The 26,911-nt window shown below is 36.4% G+C and overlaps 1 protein-coding gene across 1 annotated transcript in view; it reads left to right on the top strand.

Moving 5' to 3' along the window:
• The window catches only part of LOC124162362 (nose resistant to fluoxetine protein 6-like), a 67,882-nt gene extending 42,653 nt beyond the window's left edge, over window positions 1–25,229 (top strand). Inside the window, exons 5-13 of the mRNA XM_046538871.1 lie at window positions 254–453; window positions 3,081–3,241; window positions 4,844–5,012; window positions 8,325–8,518; window positions 16,235–16,376; window positions 17,559–17,748; window positions 23,297–23,439; window positions 24,171–24,279; window positions 25,103–25,229. Of these exons, the coding sequence (XP_046394827.1) occupies window positions 254–453; window positions 3,081–3,241; window positions 4,844–5,012; window positions 8,325–8,518; window positions 16,235–16,376; window positions 17,559–17,748; window positions 23,297–23,439; window positions 24,171–24,279; window positions 25,103–25,185 (1,391 nt within the window). The 3' untranslated portion in view covers window positions 25,186–25,229. The remainder of the gene's footprint in view (window positions 1–253; window positions 454–3,080; window positions 3,242–4,843; window positions 5,013–8,324; window positions 8,519–16,234; window positions 16,377–17,558; window positions 17,749–23,296; window positions 23,440–24,170; window positions 24,280–25,102) is intronic.
• The last annotated feature ends 1,682 nt before the right edge of the window (window positions 25,230–26,911 follow it).

Genomic DNA, 26,911 nt, shown 5'->3' with positions numbered 1-26,911 from the left:
AGGGTATTGAGAAAATATGAGGCTTAACTTGGTGCAGGAGCGATATATGAATATGTATAAATATGTGTGGTATAAATACTGAGAGAGTGCTTGTTGTATCACCTTGATAATGACATAAGACGTCGCAACCATGATCGGTAGATGATTTTTGTAATAAAGTGTCAAAATTGCCATTTGTAGTTTTTATCATGGGAGGTATTCTGTTTCTTTTAATCCAATTGAAATTATAACCATCGATTTCTGTTCGACTCAGGTGGAGGCGTGGTGTCGAGGGTGGCGATGTGTTTTTCGGCCCGGTCCAATTTGCGCAGCCTCATGACCACGAACATCTCCAAGGGTGAGCTGAAGGCGATCCACGGCGTGCGCTTCTACTCCATGATGCTCATCATCTTCGGACACCGATGCATGTTCTCCTTCGGCGGACCACTGCACAACCCAAGATTCGTCGAGTATGTGAGTAACTATGACTATTCTACTACAACCCATTTTGTGAGGCTGAAAATAAAAATAATGGAACTTACAGGATTCCACTCAACCTGTTAAAATTTTATTGAGTCAACATGTTTCACTGCTCTCCAGCATCATCAAGACTGAATATTTTGCAAAGTTTCATGATTTATCTTTTATGGTGGAGTTCCACAAACAATAAGTATCGGACTTTGCTATGCTAAGGCTGTAAATACCTAGACTTCATGCATTATTAATGATTTTATTACCACTTGGGTCTCCCCTTTATGCATTTGCAATGGAAATCGTAATGTCGATTACACTCGTATTTGAGCCTAGAAATTGCAATAATGTAACCAATGAAATTCTATTTGTTCAAGTTTTGTTTTGATGAAGTTTGATTTGATAAAGAGTTCTTTGAGCTTGAGTTATGTGTTGTGTGTTAAGTGTTAATAGTTACCAAATCTCAAACTCAGACAACCCAGACAAACAACCTGTTCAGATACTGTCGCCACCAAAACAAAGTCTATCTGTCTTGATTATGACGCTGAAGCGTTTAAACTGGGGGGACAGCATCAGATATGCTCTTTTTTGCTTATGACTATTCTGCTGCAATCCATTTTGTGAGGCTGAAAATTAAGATTAAAGTAATCGAACTTATAGAATTCCACTCTACCTATTTAAATTTTGTTCGATTCAAAATTTTTCACTGCTTTGCAGCATCATCAAGACGGAATATTTTGCTAAGTTTCATGACTTTCTTTTATAATGGTGTTCCACTAAGTTTCCTAAATACCTAGACTCCTTGCATTACTAATGATTTTACTACCACCTGGGTCTCCCCATTTTGCACTTGCAATGGAAATTGTACTGTCGATTACACTCGAAATTGAGCCCAGAAATTGCAAGAATGTAACCTAAAAAACTTATAATTGTTCAAGTTTTGTTTTTATATAGTTTGATTTCATTAACAGTTCTTTGAGCTTGAGTTATAAGTGCTAATAGTAACCAAGTCTCAAACTCAGACAAACAACCTGCTCAGTTCAAAACAAATTCTGTCTTATTTTCCCATATAATACCGTATCCTTCTCCCCACTGTGATCACCCCTTCTTTACTTTTCAAAACCATTCGTCAAAGGATTCGTATGTGCTTGTGCTCAATGTATTTGTGATGATATTCGTAAAACGTCAAAATCCGTAAGGTAGAAAATTCATTTTTATATAGTGGGAACATTACCAGTATTCTTCAACCTCATTATGTACAAATTCAACTCATTTCGCCATTACCTGCGGTATTCATTCAATCCATTCCGACCCATATCTTGAATTGGAAGATTTCCAACAATATTGGCTAACAGCACCGTGCAAGGAAAAGTAACGCAGAAACAAGAAATATCTTGTTAAATGGTGATTTGATGATAAATACTTTCGCACCGTTTTTTTTTCTTCATGGGGAGTTGATAAGTATACATTTTAAACAAACTTCCTCTGAAAAAAATTACCCCAGATGAGGTAATAACGGTATAATTAATTAAAAAGTAATTATTGTCCATTTTCCATGTACATGGGAAATATAGAAGAATCTTAGACTAGTAAGACAGCTAAAAGCTTACAAATAAATTTAATCAGAATGTTGATCATTCCTGGCACTATATATTGAATTTCAACATAGTTTCCCGGTGACTTACATTATAGTAGAATTCTTGGGCTCACTGCTTGCTTAAAACGCCCTTATGTGAAATTTTTTTCCCTAAGAATGAGTGATGAGTCAAAAATATGAACTTTGGCAGTTAAAAAAACTTGGACTTTACTTAGGGCCCGAGAATGGTACAAGTACTTTTATTTATATCTTTTGGTAAATCAATGGCAAATCTAATTTCCCATCGTGTTTTTTGCTTGCTGAAAATTGCACCTCTGTGGATATGACTAATTATTGCGAAAATGAATCTGTGTGGTCAAAAATATTGTAAAATAATCCAATACACGGTAAAAAATATATTAATTTAATGGCACAACAGTAATAAATGGTTCTTTTAACTTATTATGCCAACATATGTACCGCTCGTCAAAAATATTTTCATTTGATGAAATTCCCGTGTAAAAAATTCCATTCCACTAAATGTAGAACGCATGTTAACACTGTATTTGGACGCAACCTTGATTCTCCTGAAAGTTGCATTCTTTAATTTAACGGAAGAAATTCCATTTAATTATTTTCTTTATGGAAAGACTGAATGTTTTAAATAAGCTCAAGTTTTTTCCAAACTTTCCTGTAAAATGGACAGTTCGGTAAATAATAACAGGTGATTTTGCGACTCATGAATTTTCTTCATGGGAAGTTGATAAGTATGCATTTTAAAAAAATGCCCCAGATTTAACGGTATAAGTAATTTAAAATAATAATAATTTTTAATTACTTATACCGTTTTTACCTCATCTGGGGTACGATAATGCCAATCATATATTCTATTACGTCATATAAATATTCTCTTTGCCTTTGGCTATTGCATCTAAAAAATGTTCTTCCACCTTATCGAATTTTTATCCTTCATTAGTTTCGTAAACTAATTAATTACTACTGCTGTGGTGAGTGAAAATGGAGACATCTAACAATCTGATTTGTATATTTTCAGATCTACACGGAGGCCATAAACATGTTTCTTTTGAATGGACCTTTAATAGTGGACACCTTCTTTCTCATCAGTGGTCTTCTCACTAGCTATTTACTCATCTTGGAGCTGGAGAAGAAGAAAAAGTACAACATATTCGTGCTCTACCTATACCGCTATATCCGGTGAGAGAATATTACGTAACATTATTAGGCAAATAATATATATTCCATACCGTCATACATTTTTTCTATTGTCAGATGCCTCCATTTTTACCTACGAGAGCATTAAGTTTCCACCTTAACGAATTTTTATCCTTCATTAGTTTCGTACACTCATTAATTACTAATGCTCTGGTGATTGAAAAAGGAGGAAATAGCAAAAACAATATATTTCTTTAAAATATTTCAAATTTTAGAGTAATGATATATTTTAATTTTTCATTTATTATTTTTATTTATTTTATTATAATTAAAATGCTTTATTTTAATATTTTGTATCAAATATTTGTGTCGCATTTAAATATTTTTTTAGCAAAGAGTTTTCATTTTTATATTTTGAGAGCAATAATTTGTGTTTCATTTTAATATATTTCTTGGAGCGAAATAAAAGCAATAATGTACTCCATTCACATGTTTAAACGCATACCCTATGTCAATCTATCTTTTATCCGTTACATACGAGCACAAATATTCACCAACTTTGGCATTCTCGTCTTGATCTATTCTTATTCATAAATAGGGCACATTAGAGCACTTTCTTTGGCTTAGCTCCCCTAAAATATCTATCGGCAAGAATCACATTTATACGGGAACCTAAAAAAAATTAAAAACAGGCCATGGGGTTTCAATGGCCAGCATAAAAATTATAACTTATAGACTACCTTTTTCCGCAAAAGTTAAAGGGATAAAATAAAAATATAACGAGAAGAAGAGGTGATTGGCTGATGGGGCTTCAGCGAAAAATTCAAGATCTTACGGTTGATGGTACGACAACATCAAAACATGCAAATGCATGGTTTTTATAATGGAAGTGATTCCATCCGGTTGGGTAAAATCAAAGTAATAAATCCATGGTGTTTCATGCTACTTTAGAGAACAAGTTCATAAGCAATCGATGACACTTCAAGAGACTCGCAATTGATGGCAACAAGCAATTATTGGTGACACTTTGGGTTTAGTTCATACCCGATTAGATGGAAGGGTAGAGAGAAACCCAGCTAGTCTTAACGAGTGGTTGCAAAAGCACCACCGTTTAACTCCAATCCGACTAACAAAATGCTTTCCTTGAAGTGCCCTCCACAAAGCACCGAAGGGCGAGCAATATTTGAAAAATCTTGACCATTTCCAAGATTTTAACCAATTTTCGCTGGGTTCAATGGAGTTAAACACTACAGAAATCATATCAATCATTATCCCTGATCAATAACAATTTAAATAAGCCAAGTTCAAGTACCATGCCATAAGACTTGGCCTTACCGCGTGCTAAAGAGGGACATTCAACGTGGAAGGGAATACTTGCTGGAGTGATTTGCTAATTATAAAATTTTACCAGGCAGAAAATGTCACCCGTAAATAACTTTTACAACGTTAAAATATATGATTTTTATTTAACGCTCAAATATATTACGTTCAAATAAATTGTACGTTATTCAACCAGGCACTCACATCTTCTGAACTTGGATTCATAATCTTTCAAGCTATTCTTTACAGACTATCCTCAAATCCCGCCAGCACCAACCACCATTCAGTTATTGAACTGGCCCTCCTTTCATTCATTCTCCGCAGCCTGACTCCCGTGTACATAATCATCGTGGCTTTTTACGCGACTCTATTCCGCCGCATGGGTGAGGGTCCGTTATGGGATGCCAAGGTGGGCCTAGAAGCCGAGAGATGTCAGACCAACTGGTGGACGAACCTCCTATACCTCAACAATTACGTCAACACCTCGCAACTGGTGAGTATTCTTTACACATAATCCGTACAAATAAATTGGAGTGGTTGATGCGATAAAAGTTAGCCTCTAAGTTAGTCTCTACGCTAATTGAAATGAATAGTTTTTTTTAATATACTGAAATAAATATTTGCAATTTTCCATGTTTACAAAATTTATTACGACCTAAGTTTCAATGTTACTACAATTTTACAGAGGTATATTTGTACCTTGAAGAACCTTATAATGAATGAAATATAATCTCAACATAATTCCGTAAAGAGGTATGATATGTAATACGGAATGCTTCTACCAATACAAATGGTCCTTCTTCAATTGATTTTGACTGAGGTATGAAATGAGTAAAATATTGTAAACCCATATTTTGTGTATTTTTAAAATATTCTTTAAAACATTAACTTTCATATCATGAATTTCTGATTATCTTTAGCTTTGCGGTATAAATTTTTTAACAATATTGTAAAATACTGGGCCTCATAACTACCCAGCTTATCATGGCATCTGAAGACAAATTTGAATAGTAAACCGTGGATTAATCTACGCGGATTAAACTAATCTCCGCGGAAGCCTACTTGGAAAGTAAACCGTGGACTTCAGCAATTAAGATTACCCATAGAAAAATATAAAATTTCACACCTTACTTATATAGAATCGTACTTATCTGAATCAAAGTACATTTAATGAAACCCGGAAAGTTATTCTGACTCTATTCATCTGGAAAGAGTTCATTTTTTTATTCATTATTCAATTCTAAATACCGCAAAAAAAAACTGTTTTTACCATAGTAAGTATCAGCAAAACGCTTGAGCATACTCTTCATGAACAAGTAATTCTTAAAAATGGATATCGTTTACTCTTTATTTCTATAGTAACAGTTATATTTCTCGGGATAATTGGAATATAAGTGGAGTAAACTAAATATAATTGAAGTAATTAAAGCCTAAACTGTTGACACTCTGTTTCTCCCGCGATGTTCCGCTAATTATCCACATATCTTAGAATTTATTTGATTCAATTTTCTATAAAACCACCGTTATGACCGACTGGAATGAAAACTTCGCATTTAAGAGTATTAATTGCCAACTATTCCCTGCTTATTTCGCAAATGCATACATTTCAGCAATTATAACTGTTCCCAATTAACTTCAGCCTTTTCCCATTTTTCCTACGCGGGAGTGTTTTAATTCTTTATCATTAACCTGTCTTCCCGTAGCTATTGCGTCAATTACCTGAACAAAGATGAGATTTTTTGGATGATTTATGAAAATGCCTATATAAGTATTCTTTTGGGCACATGGCAATTAGGATCGAAACATTAATGTTTACCTAACGAGCGAGTTGATTTCATTGCAGCTAATTGTCTTCATTGCAAAATAATCCTAATTTTCGAGGAAGTTATGAAATAATAAATTGGACCCACGAAGGTTTTTATTTATGATTATATAATAATTTTTTTTTCATCCAGTCTTTCAGTGTGAAATTAGTCTTCATGTCGAATAAGTCAAAGTTTTTACAGACACAAGATGTTTGCCCTTAAATTGTGCACCTGTATGATTTTCAAATTAGCTTTGAGTTAGTTATTTTACCTCTTTAATAATTTTTTTCGTTAATTTTCCAATTCACGTATATATTGGTCACAGTTTAAAGTCTTTGTTTTAAACTGGAAAGTATATGAGCGAATAACATCAAATAAATTTTATAAAATAAAGTATTACAGTTCGAATAATATCATTACCAAGATAGAAATTAAACAAAATAGGGATGTTGTCGCACTATCAATCAAGCAATTTGCAATTAAATATTACAACTGAATCCAAATCAGGCTTACCAACTTCTCTTTTTTAACAAAAATTCTCTCTATCACACAATATCAATGCGAAAACAAATCGATTTTAGCTGTTCAATAATGGTGGACTAACTAAATATTTTATTAACTTAATATTACATTAAATTGAATAAAGAGAATATTCCATATTACAAATGGTGTAGAATAATGCATTGATGTCGACGACTTTCGGGTGCAGCGGCGTTGTCATGCAAGCTTTTGCGGCCATTGCAGGTCGCATTTGGCTTCAGACGCAGTATTTATTTGCATATTGCTTGATGGATAGTGGGATAATATCCCTAATTTGTTTCATTGCTATCTTGTAGTTGACATTATTCCAATTTTAATACTTTCATTTATTTCCTTTATAAACTTTATTTGACGTTATTCACTTTGATACTTTCCAGTTCAAAAAAAGACATTAAATTGTCACCACTATTTACGTTAATTGGAATATAAATGAAAAACATATACGGTCCTTCCTCATTCATCGCCGGATGATGCCCCCTGCGATGGCCACGAAAGCTTGCATGACAACGCGCAATACACAGCCGCAACCGAAAGTAGTTGACATCAACGACTATCGCAGCGAAAGCTTACTTTCAGAGGTGTGATGGTGCCGGAACGCCGTTCCGGCACTGGTTGACAAAAGGCATGATAATCAAATAACACTTTTATCAATTTTGGTGCTTCAAATTTTCTAATAAACATTCGTAACCTAAACAAAAAAATTGCAATGAAATGTAAAAAAAAAACTTGTACTAAAAAGTAGCATCAAAAGGATTATATCTAGATTTAATACGTATCATAGTATACACTGTGTACTACATATTTTATCTGTATAAAATACATGCAAATGTTCTCTACCACACTGATAATATCTAGATATAATACATATTATATCTGCTGCCATAATTTGGATTTTATATAGATTAAATACGTATAACTGTCGTAAACCTGTATATTATACATATCTTATAGGTATATGCCTGATGATCCCTGGATACACCGTAAGGATATCAATCGTATATTTTAAAGATTCTGGAATACATCATAGGACCATGGATCATCAGACATGTATAAAATATGTATAATATACTGATTTGCAAATATGTATACCGATGTATTTCGAAATCTTAAAAATATTCAGGTATAATCCTTTTGGTGCTACCAGGGAAACACACAGAGTAATATTCGAAAAAGGCTATTCGGGGTTCCAGCTGGGTGGTCTCCCTCCAATCTGCCGACGTTTCGGAACACGAAAAGCCTAATAGCCCTTTTTCGAATATATTCGCCGGGAAAGCATCAGATTTTACTACACAGAGTAATACGTATTTCACTTCTAAAAAAAAGTTAAGGAAAGTGCGTTCCGGCACTGCTAATTTTGCCATCACATCACTGCCTACGTTCCTAGAATAATGCATGTTCTCTAAGGTTCCTAAATATGTATTTTTAAACACGTGGTTTTTTTCCTTTTTCCCGTGCGACAGTGTATGTTTCAGTCGTGGTATGTGACGTGCGACATGCACTTCTTTCTGATGGCCCCACTGCTCGTATATCCACTGTGGCGCTGGCCTCGCTACGGCCGTGTCGCCCTCCTGCTCGTCACCTTGGCCTCCGTGTGTGTGCCGTTCGCCGTGACTTACATCGGACAGCTGGACGGGGTCCTCCTCCTCTACATGACGTGAGTACACTTCCACATTAGGGTGGTAAAAATTTATATCGGAAATATTTTATACGTTAAAACTCAATTTACCCCCCCCCCCCTTTAATTGCTAAATGGGCTATAACTGTCATTGACAAATTGATGAATTCTTCTCGGGTTCTCAGCTAAGTTTATTCTGTCGTATGAGCCGACGTTTCGAAAGACGACTTGTCTCCCACCTAAAAGAGCGTATTACTCTTTGAAAGTCCAATTTCACACTGCAAATGTCGGCTTATATGACAGAATTGACCTGGCTGAGAACACGAGAAGAATTCATCCGTAGTATTCATCATGAGGCATTAAAATCGTTTGTCATTCACAAAATTTTCTCAAACTCAACATGGTTCTTAATTCATCAGCTTAATTATGTCAATAATGTCAAATGTCTCAACGAAGTGAACACCTATCGTGCTGACCTTAGCACTGTAGATCCATACATATAAATGCACTTTTTTGTCAAAAATTGGTATGTTCGGCTCTTTTAAGCATTTCCCATGCATGGTTTTCTAAGTGGTTGATTCGTAAAACAAAGTATTGGACATAATTTTCATGAAAATTACAAAATGTAATCTTTGAACTGCACTTCATCGACTATCGGCCAAAAAAGTATTCTTTCAAAGTCATTATTATAACTTTCACCATGACAAAATATTATAAAATTATTATTAAATTGTGACAAGTAGGCCAATAGTGGATACAACAAAAGAATTTTCTTTACTTAAATTTCCTGAAGAGCCTCCTCGGCATGACTTCAATACACCACCACCCGATTTCATGACGAAGTGGAAGTTTTTTTATTTTTCTACCTATTGCTAATTAGGCCCTCAAAAGTCCCGGCAAAATTACAATAGGCAAGTGGCAATTTCCTTCAAAACATCGAATGTGATTCTTTCGACTCACATTGTGGCATACAATGTGATTCGAAAGAAACGGTGAGAAAATCAAGGATCAAAAAATCTGAAACTATTTTTCGCCCGTAATTCTCAGAACGGGAACAAAACATTTAACCAAGACCACTTCCACATTCTTAATTACTTAAATAAACAGCTTAGCTAATTAAAGTCCTCCTCTAAATGATGTCAACACGTCATCACCCTAAATACACAACTGACTGAACATTTTCCGTTGTTTTATTTCTATTAACTGATGATAAAATTCCCACAGTTCCCAGAAAAGTTAAAATCCTAATTAAAAATGTTGCTGCAAATATCCAGTCTCTCGAACGAAATTCGGTTAGAGGACTCGAGACATTATTTCAAGGCAACACTCACACCCGAAATGCTAAAAACAAAAACTAACTTAAGTGAATATTTTTCTCAGGATTCATCCCGAGTTATGTCTCCAATGTGGTCATAATTTTATTGGTCATTGTGGTCATTTTTAAGTGGTTTGAAAGGAGAATGAATCAGGCCTCTTTTTCCTTGTTTACGCTCACATAAACGACTTGAGCATCTATACTTTGGTAACCATGGATACCTCACTTGATGAATAGCCCAAAAAGAATGATTTTTTTAATACGACGGGATAATTTCTTCAATCTATGCGCTGGGATACCACCACACCGTATTCTACTAAGTATAGGCGTATTAGGAAACTATTACACCACCTCAAATTCAACTTTTTTCTCGCATATAACGTCGTGTTTCACCGCCAAAAATCAAACAGTAATTTGCATATATTGATTTTCATTCACACCTTCATCCTTTTTATCATTTTCTTGTCCTATCAGATGCTTTTAATAAAAGCTAAAGCAGCTGCTCAAAAATTTAGGACTCTCCAAAAACTCAGAACATATAGAAATAATATGAAAACCAAAATCAACGAAACACTCTATTAAAACTCTCAATTTCCCTTAAAAAAATTACGCAAACTACGCATTCGTGCTACAGCACATAAAAATCAGAAATATTTAGTTATGGAACTTATTTACTATTGCATCTTCTTAATTGTCAAATTATATCAAACAGCTTCAAGAACCTATAGTTTAAACTATTTTATCAGACATTATTGTGCATGATTTCTTGTTCGAGAGGTTACAGGATTTGATTTTAAATTTCATCCGAACGCAATCAAATTTCTGAGGTAATGTAATCCATTTTCGAGTCTCACATCACTTTAATTAAACTCAGCCACGCAGGTGATATTTTTGGTTATTGACGAGTGTTAAAGAACATATTTTGTATCTCGCAATCTGATGTCAGTGAAAGAGACTCAGCTCAAGTTCCAGCTGCTATCATCACGACTCTTTAGAGTTTACATCGAAAAAATGTAAGCGATAGGTTAAAAGCCCTGCTCGCGAAGTCCGCGCAGAACACGTTCCATTATCCTCTGGCGCGGTGTGACGTCAGACGTATTAATTTGCGACCTTTCTCGACCTAGAGTTGGCTCCAATGTGAAGGGTGCCCAGCGGCCTTGTGAAATTTCAAAGCCACCACTAGATCCTCGGAATCTCTAGTTAAGCTGGTGTTTACTTCTTTATATTTCATTTTTGCTTAGGCAAATTGCCAATGATGGTGCAATTATTTTTTTCACTGAGGATTTGACCTTCGTGATGTATTAGAAGTCGTACATGACCACTAGCACTTAATTGTTATGGCCGTAATATGACAACCTTCCTTCACGACTATAATGCATTTAGAAGGCTGCCTAGATGAAAAGAAGGTTATCTACTACATTTTTCAATGCAAACTAGAGAGATGCGGAATATATGCTGAATAACTAGTATCGAGGCAGGAAGGGAATAATTAACGCGGATTAGAAATTATTTCAATCACAACAATTATCATCACTATTATAAAAGGTATCCTATGTGTCAAAGTAGGCCCACGTGGTCCATTTTACTGATCTCTCGAGCCTGTCCCTGTATTCTTCTTCCATATTCTTCGCTTAACTTATATTGTTTCTTCTAGTACACATTTTAACATGTCCTTACCATTAGTTCTCCCCCCATTCAAAACCTTGACTCATCTGCATCTCCTCAAAAAAATTTCATCTCCTCATCCATCACGAATAGCCCCCGTTTTTTTCCTTTTCTATCGATCCATTTCACCTCCTCCCGGATGGAGCGAGCTCTGAACGAGGAGGATATTGAGAACAATCTTAGAGGGTAGAATGTTAGGTAAACGAGGGAGAGGAAGGAAGAAAACATGAGTTTTAGATCGAATGAAAGGGAATATACCTTCTATTGAATTGAAGAGGGATGTATACATGTAGGAAGAGGAGACTGCCAGAATGGGCGTAGATATCTTGAACAATGAGAATAGACATCTTTAAGAGCGACACGGTGAATATCATCTTACAGCCCCGCAATGTTTCAATGAGAGGTCCGAGAGAAGTGATAAATTAAGAGAGATATGTAGCCGAAAGGATAGATATGGGAATTCGTTTTTCCTTCGAACCACAAAGGACTTTAATAAATGCTATTAGTAATTTCCTTTGAGCATTTGCTTTTTATATTTAAACGGCTGGTGTCCTTTTACTCCCTACCACTCGCCTTAATCGGTAGAATACTTTAGTGGTAATTCTCCTCCACACCCACGTCTCGAGGATCATCGGCCAATTCTCATCCTCTTTCTTATCGTCCACATATACACACCGTAATTCGTTGCGCTTAAACTCGGACCCTTCAGTATTATTTTCTTTGTTCTCCAATACCAATATCCACTCATTAACTCTTCCTTATTGATAAAATATCATCTTTGTCAAATCTGAAGCTCGAAGTTGTGTAATAAGCGCAACATAACAATTCTCAAAGATCACATCTGCATGTGATTCTTCGAGATCCCTTGATACCACCTCAATAATATGGCACCAGTTTCGTTTTTTTTCAGACTGGTAATCAAGCATTATTGCGTTAACTTGACAGTTGATGTCGACAATCGCAAACTAAAAGAGGTAATACAGGAGTGTGGGACAATCACTCGGCAGGGTAAAAACACAAGCACTTATATTGAACTGGGAGTATAAATGGCACCATCATTTTTCTTGAAATTGAAAAAATATTATTTTAAAAAATAAAATGCCCTTCTCTATTTCACTTCTAGCATAATTTGAAATTATCAAGTGTCGATTTATACTTCAAAATGTATATGAGGTGATTGATGCTGAATATTTATTAATATCGCGTGAAGTAGAAATGGGTAGAAGGTTGAAAGTACAAGAGAATGAAGGTATTAAGAAAATATGATTGACAACTGAGAAAAATTTATTTATTTAATGAAAGTGACACGTTTAAAAGCAATTTATCGCAACCTTCAAGCAAAAGAACGCACTGGAGAGGAATTCGTTGGTATGGTAGCAGTACCACGTTTATTGGGACTTGTGACAATTATTGCTCAAGATTCAGAAGGTCAAATTATTTCCTCCACTTGCAAAGGGATGGAGGGTGAGAACAAACAGGAAAGAGAATATCACATGATCGAACTCCACGTGGCTCTATAAAATCTCCAAGGATAACTCTTAGGAGCCACAAAAACTTCCTTTCACCTCATACAAATAACTCAGGCGAGATATTAATCTTATAACTTGTCTCTGCCCGTCACTGTAACGATGAAGTTTTCCACTTTATATAGCTCCAATTTTTTAGTTGAATTTGAAACGCTCTCTATAATCTCGGTAGATTTCCGCATGCCATGTTTTCAATGAAAAACGACATCTATGGAATGAAATTGGGAATCATATCCTTAAGTAACAACTTAAAAGTAGTGTACAAGGTAATCGTGGATTTATTGAAGTTCATCATCAGTCCAGGTTTGAATACTGGATAAAGTACTTGGGCTCCATTAATTATTATTTAAACTAAATGAAACTATAATTTAATTCAATCGACAAATATAAATATAACAAACCAATTGGTAATCAATTAGTGGAAGGTAAAATAAATGCTGTTTTTAAGGAAACAAGCACAGATTTTTTGCCTAGTTCTGTCCTCAAAAACGTTGACGTCACACGTTATTACTTCTTCACCAGTTGTATTATCAAAGATACCTAAATTCTTTGCCTTTTAATGACACTAATAGAGTGAGTAAATTAACCTAATACATGAAATCCATTAAAAATCGCAAAAATCAGGCTCACGAACGAAATGGTGCTAGAAATATTTAAAATTTCTGGTACAAAATTTGTACATATACTTCGCAGAATTGCATCCGGACTAATTATCCGGGTAACAAAAGTTTTGGCAGCTTATCTTACTGCCATCTTAAGGATGAGAATCGATATTAGGAGAACATAAACTAGAGAGGAAAATATTCATAGCAAACACTGCGGATGCCTAAAATTATGCATTATTAGTTTGTAAAGACGAAATATTTTGACAGGAGTGATGGACCTTTTCCGGTATATGATTGATAAAGTACATATAATTAACCATAATAATATGCGGCTACTATTTCAAAAAAAATTTCTCTTATACATGCCGATACTTGCACTACTCGACATATTTTTATTTGAAATGTAATTTTTTCGCCGAATAGCGGTATCTTCAGGACGGACGCTTTATTTCTTTAGGGAATGCCAAAATGTGAGTAAAATGGTTGGATTACAAATAAAATGTAGTAGAATAGCACAAATATTAGCATGATTATCAGTAAATTAATTGGAAATTATAAAATTTCAGGTTCTTTTACCAATGGTAACTCGTTAATTTCACCAATAAGTTTGCATCAACTGGAGATGAAGTGTAGTCACGCCACCATATCACAATACTAAAAAAGAATCTAAGCATCTCAAACTCGTCTTCGATTAAAATAATTGACAACATAGATAAGCAATACATAATATATCGGGGCTTATTTCCTTCCGTGTATCGATCGACGTACCTCTTGAAATGATTTACAGCAAATATGTAAGAAATAAAGATACCATACTTGCATGAAAACCGCTGGCATAGCCTCATAAAAGAGTGCTTCAGAAAATGGACTCTGCGTCTTCATTTTTCCGGTTCTGTTCTAATTACTCGGTACTAAAACGGCGTTTACGTGAGAACATGATTCATTAAACCGTCGTTTGGGACTTCTTGTCTCTCGATATTTACTTAGCGTGCTTCCTTATTGCGCCATGATAGTAGTGCCTTAATCTTCATTGCCATTATTTTTCCTGGCGTCATTCCCGTTCAACCAGACCAGATCATAAAAATTCTGGTAAATTCATGACGGGAAGGATTAAATTTCACCTTCAACTCAATCACTTATGACATTTAGCAGCTAAGTTCACATTATGACACTGTTAGAAGGTATTTAAGTGTGAAATTTATAGAAATAGTTCGTACTTATCATTAGAGATATTGCCTGTTATGAATATGATTTGTTATATATTTAGTCATTCCCTGACGATTCCTTAGCAACTTAATTGAATAGCCCTGACGAAGTTGAAGGAATTATTTTAACGAAATGTCGGAGTCATCCATCTACTCAAAGTTTCAACTCTCAATCCAAAGATTGATTTGGAATGATGAGGGGAGAGCATTGAGTACCCACAATCTAACCTAAGTCCGTGCTCCTAACAAAAACTGTCGAGGCTGCCTACAGAAAAGAAATGTCCTCCCTAAAAGTGTAAATGCATCCGCCCGGAGCTTTCCTGAATTGATTTTTTATCCTCAAGCACTAATAGCAACCCACCTTAAAAAACTGAGTCAGCTAATGGAGTGAAATATAAACCACTCCAATATGCCAACTACCAACGATTCCGTTTACAGGAGTCCGTTATTATTCCCTTTTTCCAGCTAGCATCACGTAGTCATCAAGCAAGACAACGACACTACTTACATTAATTTCCCATTTCATGTAAAAACAGTGCAACCACCGCTGCTAGCAGATTTATTCTTTCCTGCAACGACTCTTTTGCCATTAATGTCTTGCGTTCTAATGTCTCACACAACTGACCAATCAAGTAATAACATTTTCCTTGTATTTTAGAGTGTTTGCTTGTACCTATTGGTCGATAAAAATTTAGCAGATACTTTTAACGTATATTTAGATAGTTAAATAATGGTGAAAGTCTTTCTAAAAGTATTGGAGTGCGTGACAACATCGTATTGTCTTTTAGATTAAGCACTGCTTTTGTGCCTATTGTTCGCTGAAACTTTCATGCACACGTATTGAGTATATTTTGATTGAGGAAAAATCGTAAAAGTTTATAAAAGTGTTTGAGAGCGTGCGAGCATCACTTGAGATTGACTAAAGATCACTTGAGTTCTGATCAAAGGGTATATGGTTCTAATCCCAGGCAAAGCCTTCAAACAACCCCAAACTAGACATCCTCGAAATTCGACGTAACGCAGATAAAGGAACGGCTCCCCCTGTCCTGAATGTGTGGAATTCACACGCCTAAGGATTATCCTAGGGTGATCTCACCTATTCACATCAACCTTCGGGTTGAAACACTGAGAAAGTGAATAGTACAAAAAAATGGTTACAAGTTGGCGTATTTTTTTCCAGTAATTCACTTCGCGTTTACGTTTTTTTTTTCAAATATTTATCATCAGCCCATTGCATCAAAATCCCTTCTCATCCATACTCTTTTGATGAAGTAAACATCATGGGTCGGAAAGCATTGATACCGACTCGGAATTGAGGCGACGATAAACGCAAATGGTTTATAATGACTGCTTCCTTACTGTTGATTTTATTCTTAAATCAAAGAATTTGTTTAATTTCTTCAATTGAGAATTGAAACTAAATTTTCTTCCGTTTCCAGGACGCTGAGTGACCCCGTGGTGAACAACACATTCCGCTCCGTATACATCACGTCGCACACGAGAGCAAGTCCTTATTTCATCGGCATGATGTGGGGATACATATACTACAAGATTAAGACTGAAAAGATCAAAATACCTCAGGTAATGAGAGAATCGTCTCAGCACAATAAGGTCCCAGTCAACACAACAATCATGGCCATACTGTGGCCGAATTGTGGTTTACCTGTGGCAACTATGGCTATGGCTAGCCACAGCTGGCCACATTATAGCCAGCCTGTGGCCATGGTTTGGCTTGCCAAACATGCCAAACTATGGCCACACTTTGGATCGTCTCAGGAATGCCACAGATTGGCAAACCAAACATTTGTAAGCATAAGTATATTACGAATGCTATTGATACAGGTTAGTTGGTAAGTTATTAAAATGGAAGTAGATTGATTGAGTTGATATAAAGAAAATGTATTATCCACACTTAAGCCACATTATGGCGAGCCACACTTTGGCCACACTATGGCCGGGGGTCAAAACCACTATAAAGTCATAATGGCAATCCACTATGACCACAGTACGGCCACATTGTGGCCACAATTGTTGTGTTGGCTGGGGTGGATTTAAACCATGTATTGTACGGTCTAATAACCCGGAACTAAGTTGTCATTTTAAAGTTTTCAGGGTATACATAGGGTATCCCATAGTAAAGGTTGGCCCATATCTCAAAGTAAAAATTTTGACTCGCTGTACCTACCCTGAAATCTTCATAATGACAACGAGACCAGAGTTTTCAAATTTTCATAAACATGTGTCTCTTTTAATGTTTATTCACTATATATCACATTCATTTCATGATAATAGTGATGTATAATATCTATCATCAGGGAATTAGTCTGATTAGGTTATTTTAGAAACACACTCTATTACCATAGCGTTATAAAAGTTTGTAATTTACTTTACTTTTAACTAGCCTATATTGCTGCACGTTTACTCTTTCCCAATAGATCATCAAATTATTTAAGGGAATATCAATTGCCTATATCAAAAATTTAATAGGTACCAATTAGTGTATTAAATTATCAGCTATTTTATAATCACAATTTCGCAGTTGTTTCAAAGAATATTGACCAAAAAGAATATTTTTTGAGCTACAAAAGCTCAAAAGTTACTAACCAGATTCATTTCAGTAATTGATTAAAGCAATTTGTAGCCTCTAATTCACAACCACATATTTAATGAATTTCATGCAAGAAAGTAAGCATGAAAAATACCATTCCCCCCAATGGTGAATGTATAAATAAAAATGTTGCATTTCCCTTCTACCCACCCCAGTTCACCATCCTGGGCCTTTGGGCCGTCCTCCTGACGACGGCGCTGGCCTCTATGTTCGGCGCGTGGATCTTCTACTTGCCGGGACGGCCGTATAGCGCGCTCGAGTCGGCTTTTTACGGCGGCCTGCACCGCGCAGGATGGGGGCTCTCAATCGGATGGCTGGTCGTCTCCAGCGATATCGGTCTCGCCGGTGAGTGAATTTAAAAAAGTCTGTAAAAAAATTCGCAAATAGATAGGCTCCATGAGTGCCGGATCTAGGCGTAAGCGACAGCGTTGGACACCGGGTAAGGGGGATATTGAAGGCGCCTCAACACGGAATAAAAAAGATACCTTATAGACTCAAAGAATTCATGGAGGAGGAAAAATTTCACTTGAATACAGACGCTGATAAAAGAAAGGGCAAAGAACCCGCAGCTCCGCAAACAGCGGCTTGTAAGATTAAATTTGCTGAGAACACAAACCTACAAATGAATGAATGGAATACAGTTAGCATCTCTGTTCTGCGAATCTTGGTCGCTGCTACACCATACACCCTCGCTTTTTCTTCTTCATTTTCAATGAATAATCATTCGAATTTATGATACTTGCTTTACGCAGTTACGTCTGTTAAGACCGTTTTACACGGTACACGGAATTGCGCAATCTGACTTACGTGCGAAGGCGCATTCAAAATGGCGTCGTGTAAAGCGGTGAATTGCTAGAACACATGCGAGAATGCGTGGATGCGAGACAGCAAAATTGCCTCTGTTCTAATTTCGTTCATGCATTCGCGCAATTCCACGCCATTTTAGAAATTAATGCAGCTCTAACCTGCGCAATTCCGTGCCCCGTGTAAAACGGCCTTTAGGCTTTATTTATCAAAAATGAACAAGCGACTCAAGCGATGGGTGTTTTAAACTTGTAAGATTCTATAACAACTATTTCTGTTTTCATTCCCTTGAGGATGGAACTAAGGTCTTGGAACCAGTTGGGAAATAAAAAAAGGATTGTAATTCACCAAGAATACATATTAACTTATATGACAAATTTAGATGGTGAGCATCATAAGAAAATATGTAAACTGAGTGAGAATGAGATTTTTTTAGCACCCGTACTACAGAGTAACTACATAGGTTTCATAGAAATTTGCTCGACATATTTTCATCGAACTGTATCGAAGTTTAATTGAAATTAAATGGAACATCAAGTCATAGAATGTTGAGTAGATTCACAAAATCTTAGGATTCTGTTGAAGATAAACAAAAGAAAAAATATACAGGTAAATTACGCTTTACAAATAGATACCTTATTTCACCTATTGTGATTTCAGCGTCTTCGTTGGATTTAAGTGGCCTTTTATAGAACTCCATATTTAATTTTTACTTCTGAATATTTCTCGAACTACTCTTCCAATCACGGTAAAAGTCTAAGAACATTGCATTGTCATCCAGTTCGGAAGTTTTCTTGAAAATTTCAGCGATCTAGTTAATCAGGAAGAGGTCGAAATTTGAGTTTCAAGATTTTCCCTTGAAGGACAAACAAGAAAGCGAGTATTATAAAACGTGGTAAAAATATATGATGTGGACCAGAAGTGTATGTATTCTAGCGAACCACAGCTCCACGATCAGGTAACTCTAAAATGATACTCTGCAAATTGAGATGATGCTTGAAATGGGAATGGTAGGAATGACTTGGAGAAAGTTCAAGGCGGATAAGGGGCATTAGGTATAGAATAAAGGGGATTGAAATGCATGCATACACATATCGACGAAACAATGGCGCATTGCTACAAGAATTACTACCACCGAATGTGATCGGTATTCCTGATTCCATTCTCGCTAGGTTTGAATGTAAATTAATTTTCATTCGACAGCTACTATGGAACATGAATTTCTTGCAAAAGATTACCCGGTTTAAATTATTTACAAGTTTGTACTTCAACATCATGGATTGCCACTCAATTAAGATATTATTCAAAATAAGTTAAGTGAAACCCTCGTGAGGACAGATTAGGCAATGAAAAATGTGATGCCGTCTTCGGTAGGAAAATGATAAAAATAATTTTTATGAATGCTTCAATTGGCCTGGGAAAAGCTAATAAAAAGCTTCAGCTGGGAAAATTCGCACGATAGCCTTTATGGAATAGTAAAATCATCTTACTGAAATTGTCAGCGTACATCTGTTGAGCTTGAACTTCCTCGTAAATATTAGACCTTTATCTACGCTTCGACAGATAGATATTCGATATATTTTTATCTCATTTCCCAAGCACTGTTGCTCTTTCCCCTTGCAAAATCATAGTCTATGATACATCTTACAACAAATTGTACTCCCGTCATCTAATAACCACCATTGCCGCTATGATCATGTCCAGTACTTCATTTTTTGAGTACCCGATAGCTTAAGAATATGTTATGCTATTATAGATAGTGGAAGTTTCTGCTTGGATTCTATAATACACCACATTAATGCCTCGTTACTTCGTAGGTAATTACTTAATTTAGCCACATATTAAATAGATTTGAAATTTTCTACGCTTTTTACGTGTCATCTTTCAACTATTTAGTAGTCTCTAAAAAATAGATTGTTGTATGTTCGTGTAATGTAACACTGACTCCTTTGATATACATGCGTACTTTTCTTTGCTAAACAGGAATACAGAATCAGAAATTTAACTAGGCTAAGAACTTTATAATTACTTAAGACTTATTATTACTATCTTAAGAGATAAATACTCCCGTGCACGAAGCTTACACGTCCATTCGGAATGAAACCTTTAAAATGAATGCATACAGTAATGTGTAGTTAAACACCATATTTTTGGATTGCGCTATTACTTATCTTTCAAAGTAAACGGCTTGTATACAACCCCTTACTCTCCACAACGGCGTGTTTGCGAAAAAAAAGGGACAAACCAGTGGCGAGGTCACGAAACAGTGCCTTGAGATATGCCCTCGTCAGCTGATCCTAATTTTTCCTCGCCCTTATTCCTGCATTTGGGTCACAACAGCGGTTTTTTTTGGGCGTCTCACCCACGGTATTGTTTTCGGGTTTACAAATCTCTTTAACCCAAGGCTCCACTCCCTGAAAGCGTGGGTAGTGCAGGAACGCATCGTGCAAGTGTTACTTTTGCATCTCAACGTCTTGCGTTCCATTTTGACCAGAGAAATTTTTCACTCATATCGCGAACTCAAATTAGGATGTCTAAAAAATCTCATTTTTTGATTATTTATGGATTCATTAGTTGCAAATGAAATGGATACGTCCTATTACCTACCCAGCGTACGGGATGAGCCAAGGTGGATAACTATCTCAGTGATTCAATCCGAGCGTTAGTTTCTAATGGTTGGAGTTTTGGTGTAACATTGGGAAAAAATTTTTTCATTTCCAATCAAGACGATTTCACTACGTGCGGTGTAACACAGGTCATTATGATTACCGATGAACTCGGCAGTTAATAGTGTTAACCTAGAATATTAATGAAATTTTCTTCTCCGCAATCAAGAGAAAAGCGTAACATCGGAGGACAATCGTATACATGACTCTGTGAAAATTGATATTAGAGTTAAAATTGGTGATAATATGGTTATATTTTCTCTTTGGCAAAGTAAAGAAGACTTCTATGCACTCTACAAGTTATTTTTTTCGTAAAATTGATTGATGTATGAATGAGAGAGAGATGGCAGCGATGAAAAGTGCGAAAATTTTCAAGACAACATAGATTCTAGGAAAAAATTCCTAGTTATGATGGCAATGATCATATTTATTATTTCACTCCTGTGGGTACTTCATCTTCCTATGCAAATGAAACTATCCTTGTTGAACGCACCGATGCATTTTATGGGGGAGCTTACACCACCTGCATACGCGTACATGCTTTAAATAATATTTTGTTGGTAACAATGACGTCTACATGCATTAGGGAGCAACATCATTACTTTCTAAACGCCCTTGGGGTAGCTCACTGGGTATAACGTAGAATTTGGAGACATCAAGTCCCGTTTGAAATACCAGTCTCGATTATATTATTTTATTCGAAAGTGAGATTGGGGTGGAAGCGAATCGTAAAAGCGTTTCGGGTGTAACGTTTGAAATCCGGATCGGGAGGCCTTGGAAGCATGAGGACCGTGAGTCGCTCCTCGCATGTTCCATTCTTCGAAGACACGGACAATTGATCAACGCCCTCCCGTCTCTCTCTCTCTCTCTCTCTCTCCCTCTCTCTCTCTCTCTCTCTCTCTGGCCTTTCCTTTACCGCTAAACTCCGGACTTGAACAAAATTGAAACGAGGAGAGACCATGACTAGCGAAAATACAAAATGTAAAAAAGACGATAGGAGAGTGGGTATTTGTCGGAGATGACAGATGGCTTGGACCATTTGCGACATAGGAAGTGCTGGAGAGAAAAACAGAGCTGGCATTGATCTGCTGTAAACAAAATCCATGAAATGATCCACGGCAAAACTGCCTATCTGACGGACCGAGTTCTGTACTGGAAGAGCACTCCTAATAGGGCTCAAGCAGGGATTGAACAATCTCTGAAAAATATGAGGGAATTGCCAGAATTAAAAACAAAATTGCCACAATAGGGACCCGGGTCAACAGTAATGGAAACTACCACTATCCACCACACCAAAGCGATCCCTAATTAAATATCCTTTTATCGTCCAATACATTGTGGATATGAAAACAATCGTAGGAGGAGAGGTGGAAGGAAAGAAGGGCAAGGGACAGTCCCGAATGAGTTTCATAGGACAGGTTGTAAAGTATGTAAAAGAGAAGAAATACGTCGCTATGAAAAGGCGAGCGAATAGAAGTGAGGAATGGAGAGCTGCGTCAAACCAATCTTAGGATCGTTGACATATGCTGGTGATGAGATAGTGGGTAAAGAGAGGAAAGCGCTGGAGGAGATAAGCTGGATATTGAGCACGGGAATAAATCATTTGCAAAGCAAGAACTCGCTTTTCAAGTTAGTAATTTTATGTAATACTCTCCTAATTTTGTGAAAACTTAGTGAAATTGTGTAAAAGTGTGAAAATCGAGATGTGAGTGTGTGGCCAAGCCACGTAGCGGGAGTTGTTTTGTGAACTCTGTATGGACCAGTTTTCAGCAAGCAGGGTTGAGAAAAGCCAGTGCGAGAGTGAAAATTTGAAAAGAGATTTATATGTACCCTAATTGACTTCAACGACCATACGTCACTACTCAGGGGAGCTAACTCGTCCTTGAAATCGTCCGGATATATTTCATATTGTATGTAAAGTAGATTGCTTGTTTCATTGGCCAATTTTCATGTTCTCAATATTACTTATATTCATAGGCCCTAAAACAACACTATTTGGCCTTCTCGGGGGGTAGCAACAAACAGCAATGAACGCCGACAAAAATCCATACTCTGATTAGGGGTAATTTACCCAGGCGGGACTCAAACCCACGAGCTAATTTTTGGCAAGCGAGAACTACAATTGTTGTTGTACAATGTACACCCCTCCGCGTCCCGGTGCGCCGCCATCGCGGCCGGAAAATTCCATGAATTAATATATTAAACTTAAATAACTGACCTCGCCTTCATCTATTTATATCTCTTAGAAGAGAATCGTCGTGGTTTTCAGAGGATATTTTACGGTATAAAGATTGCCCTCATGTGATGTTTGAAATGCATGCATCCTGTATTATTGGTCGTTACCCTTGCGTTTGACGGGAAGGCTTCCTTCTCGTCGAGAACAGTTCACTTAAATAACTGACCTCTCCTTTTCTGATTGGCAGGACCCCTGGTTCCACTGTTCAAGTGGAACGCCGTGGTACCGCTCAGCAGGCTCACTTACTGCGCCTTCCTCATCCACGGCGGTGTGCAGCTCTTCAGCATCGCCACGCTTCGGACACCCGAATATATGACCTTCTGGAAGCTGGTGAGTGCACGCTGGAATCATTTATTTTTTTCTTCATATTTTAAGGCAATGTGCATTTCGAGAAAAAAATTCCATTCATTCCTATCAGATGATGTTGAGAATTTGCTGATTTTTCTCGCCGTTGCAATAAATGGTAATATATTTAACGTTGGTTCGCATTGGAATCTAAATTGATCCGCATGTCGTGACATTTTGACCGGTTAAATTTGAGGATATTTATAATGAGAGAATATGAATCATTTTCATTTGCAATTTAATCTCTGGAATCACTGAGTTTTCGTATCCTTCCGATTATAGCCCCTTGAGAAAAATTTCATTCGACATCCTAAACTACATGTACCCATCTGAAATAATGGCGTGCGCTCGCTGAATTTTTCAGTTTCATTTCGTCCAAACTTCAACGAAAAGCATCCAACCACAGTATTTCGTGATTAAAGCTTTCGCGGCTCATGATAATTAAAAAGTAACGTGCGGGTGTATGCCGTGTCGTATATCGGATTTTGCCCCGACTTTTCGTAACCGACTCCTGGTCACTTCTTCACCATTCCCTTGGAGAGAATATCCAGCTTTGGAAGAAGTGACCAGCAGTTGGTATCGAAATTATGCGGAAAAACCCTATACAACACACGGCATATACCCGTATACCACTTTCTTTTACTCAAAGGAGAGGTTTATTGAGCAGCAGGCTGAGGTTGTCCGCGTTCTTACCATATTCCTTTTCCTACTTTCAGTTTTGGATGACTAGCGCAGACATCTTCTTCACCTTCATGATTGCAGTTCTCGTCACACTGATCTTCGAATCTCCGATATGTGGTCTGCAAAGGATCTTCTTGAGGGGAGGTGAGTGAATCAATATTATGCTTCACATCGATAAAGCTTTTATGAATGATACATGGATATAATCCGGATGGTAGCCACTTCATCAATTCCGAATTTCAATCTACACGAATCAATTTCACAATCAACATCGTATTTCATTCCCCATATCATCATTTTGTTCTTCACATGTGGCATTTTAAAAGTCATAAAATGTGAAAACAGTGGATTGAAAATATGTAATAATTAAAGTTTACGTATGGTCGGCCATATATCTTCGTTTTTAAAACCATATTAAAATTTTATACATCACGAATAACAGGACTAATATTTTCAATAAACCGAGAAATATCTCACCTGATATTATAAAAGTAGAAGCACCCTTAGGGAAATATCACTCTTGAACATTTAATTCATTCTTGCATTTTAGATAGGTTGTTAGTAGAAAACACCAAATTCATTATGGTACGTCTCTATAACATTATAAACAGAAAAATTAGTTTAATAAATTATAAATATTGCAATTTTTTATTTGGAATAGGTAAAATATATTCTCGTGCTATCAAATAAGTCGTGGGCAGTACATATTTTGGCAATTTTGTAGCGTATACATTTCATGAATTTCACCCATATTTCAGTATAATGTTGGTGATATTGAAATCATAACAAAATGACTCTTCAGTCCGAAATTATCTTTGCCCAAAGTAATGGATATTTATATGACTTATATATGATTTATATTGTAATTCAAAATGATTTTTCCCATTTAATTCCAATTAATATCCATATTTATTCCGATTTAGATTCATGGCATAATTTAATAACTACTCCACATTTTCACTTTCAGGTAATAATGCAGAGAAGGAGACGAAAGCGGAGACTGTCCTGGTATCTTACGAAAACGGCCGCACGATGACTATACCTCAATAAATTATTGTAATATATTATTTTTGTATTAAAACTATTTTTCTAAATCCGGCTAGTATTTATTTCATCCGAATGTGATCGGGTGCGCTAATGTGCGATCTTGCCATTTGTCGTTGGTGAACCATATTTTTAATCAATCCGCTGGAAAATACCGCTGCCTTTCTAAAATCCAAAGAATGTGAATACAATTACGGAGAGGTTGGCCCACGTAGCGATGTACACACATTCATTTCCCTGATTTTTTTAAATTTGCTCTTCCAATTTGACCTTATCGACTGACGGTAAAAAAATAAGGCTTTCCAATCGCTATTTTCGATGAGTGCACTTAAAAATCAACATTTATAAACCGTTTAAATGGTAATAATTGCCCAAGCATTAAGAAAACTCGAATAATACTAAAATATATGTACCTTTTAAAAACTGGTACTATTTTAATATCATGATTGATTCGAAATCGGCTTTTCTTTCGAGGCTCATGATTATATAAATTGACGCACAAGTTTATATAGTGATGCACCAGGAGATGTGGCCCGCTGTTGGTCACTTCTAAATCTCCATCTGCGTACTACCTCGCCAGTCACCTAAACAGGGGCGTGGCTGGGAGCGGTAGGGTAACGACAAAAGCAAGTGCGAGGGCGAATATCCACCTGGCATGAATTTATGTCCTTTATTGCTCAAGGGAAAAACAAGTTCCTATGCCAAACCGTAAGGCAATGTATCTTTCTTAACTCATTGTTTATTTCTACTAAGTTACCTCTTATCTATGAGAGGAAAACAAAATTTACGGGGAATGTAACCGGGTCATTCTCCCATATTCGTATCAAAATTAAGTCCATGGACTGCGATAAAAAAACTGTTAAATAAAAACTAGACTGGTATATTATTTTAAGCGCCCTTTTTCTAATTTTAATGGCAAATTAGTAAAGAAAAAAATTATGCTCTTCGTAAAAAATTATATTTTAGCCTCGTAAACAATTATAACACGCACAAAAAGTATTTGTTTTGTATCAGATAGTCGCTCATATACTCCTTTCAGATGTTTCCACACTGATAGGGTTCTTGTGTTCAGTAGTTTCGCTGCGAAAGAGATAATCCTTCAAAATTTCCAGGTTTTGAAATGGACATGAATTCAAAATGCAGAAACATTCCGTTTTCGGCGTCCTTGTAAGAGGATCGCCTGTGAGTGCCCGTCGGGTAGTCGGTGGCGTTGACTGACCTTTTAAAGCATGTCGCTTGGACGTATTACAGGTTGACAACGGGTTAGTCCCCCTACCCATACTCATTTCAAGAGTAAACCTCACTTAACACATGCCTCACTAGCTCGCAGCGACAAAAATCATCACATCATCATCTTGGGCTTCCTGTGTCAATTTTACATTCCTCGAAGCTTTGAAATTATTAAGATTGCATAGCTATTCATATTTTCTCCAGCCTAAGGAAAAGTTTAATTTCACTAAAATGGATAGAATCACTGAGCAAAACTCAAATACGAACAGTTACCGTCTAAGTTTATTCCGATATCTGGTAGCCGGCCTACAGATTCTTCATATTAACTCTTTTTTATTCCGAGAAATGTAAAAATCTATACTTAAAGTTATTCTCTGCAAAAAAATAATCCATGAAAATTCGTATGAAGGCGTATGCTAAATTTAACGTTGCTCTTATAGTATAGAGAATTCTATATAATATTTTTTTCACAGCAACACATATTTTAGTCTTTATCAGTACT

Source organism: Ischnura elegans, chromosome 7, assembly GCF_921293095.1.
Source record: "Ischnura elegans chromosome 7, ioIscEleg1.1, whole genome shotgun sequence".
Taxonomy (NCBI): domain Eukaryota; kingdom Metazoa; phylum Arthropoda; class Insecta; order Odonata; family Coenagrionidae; genus Ischnura; species Ischnura elegans.
This window is presented reverse-complemented; position numbering and strand designations above follow the sequence as displayed.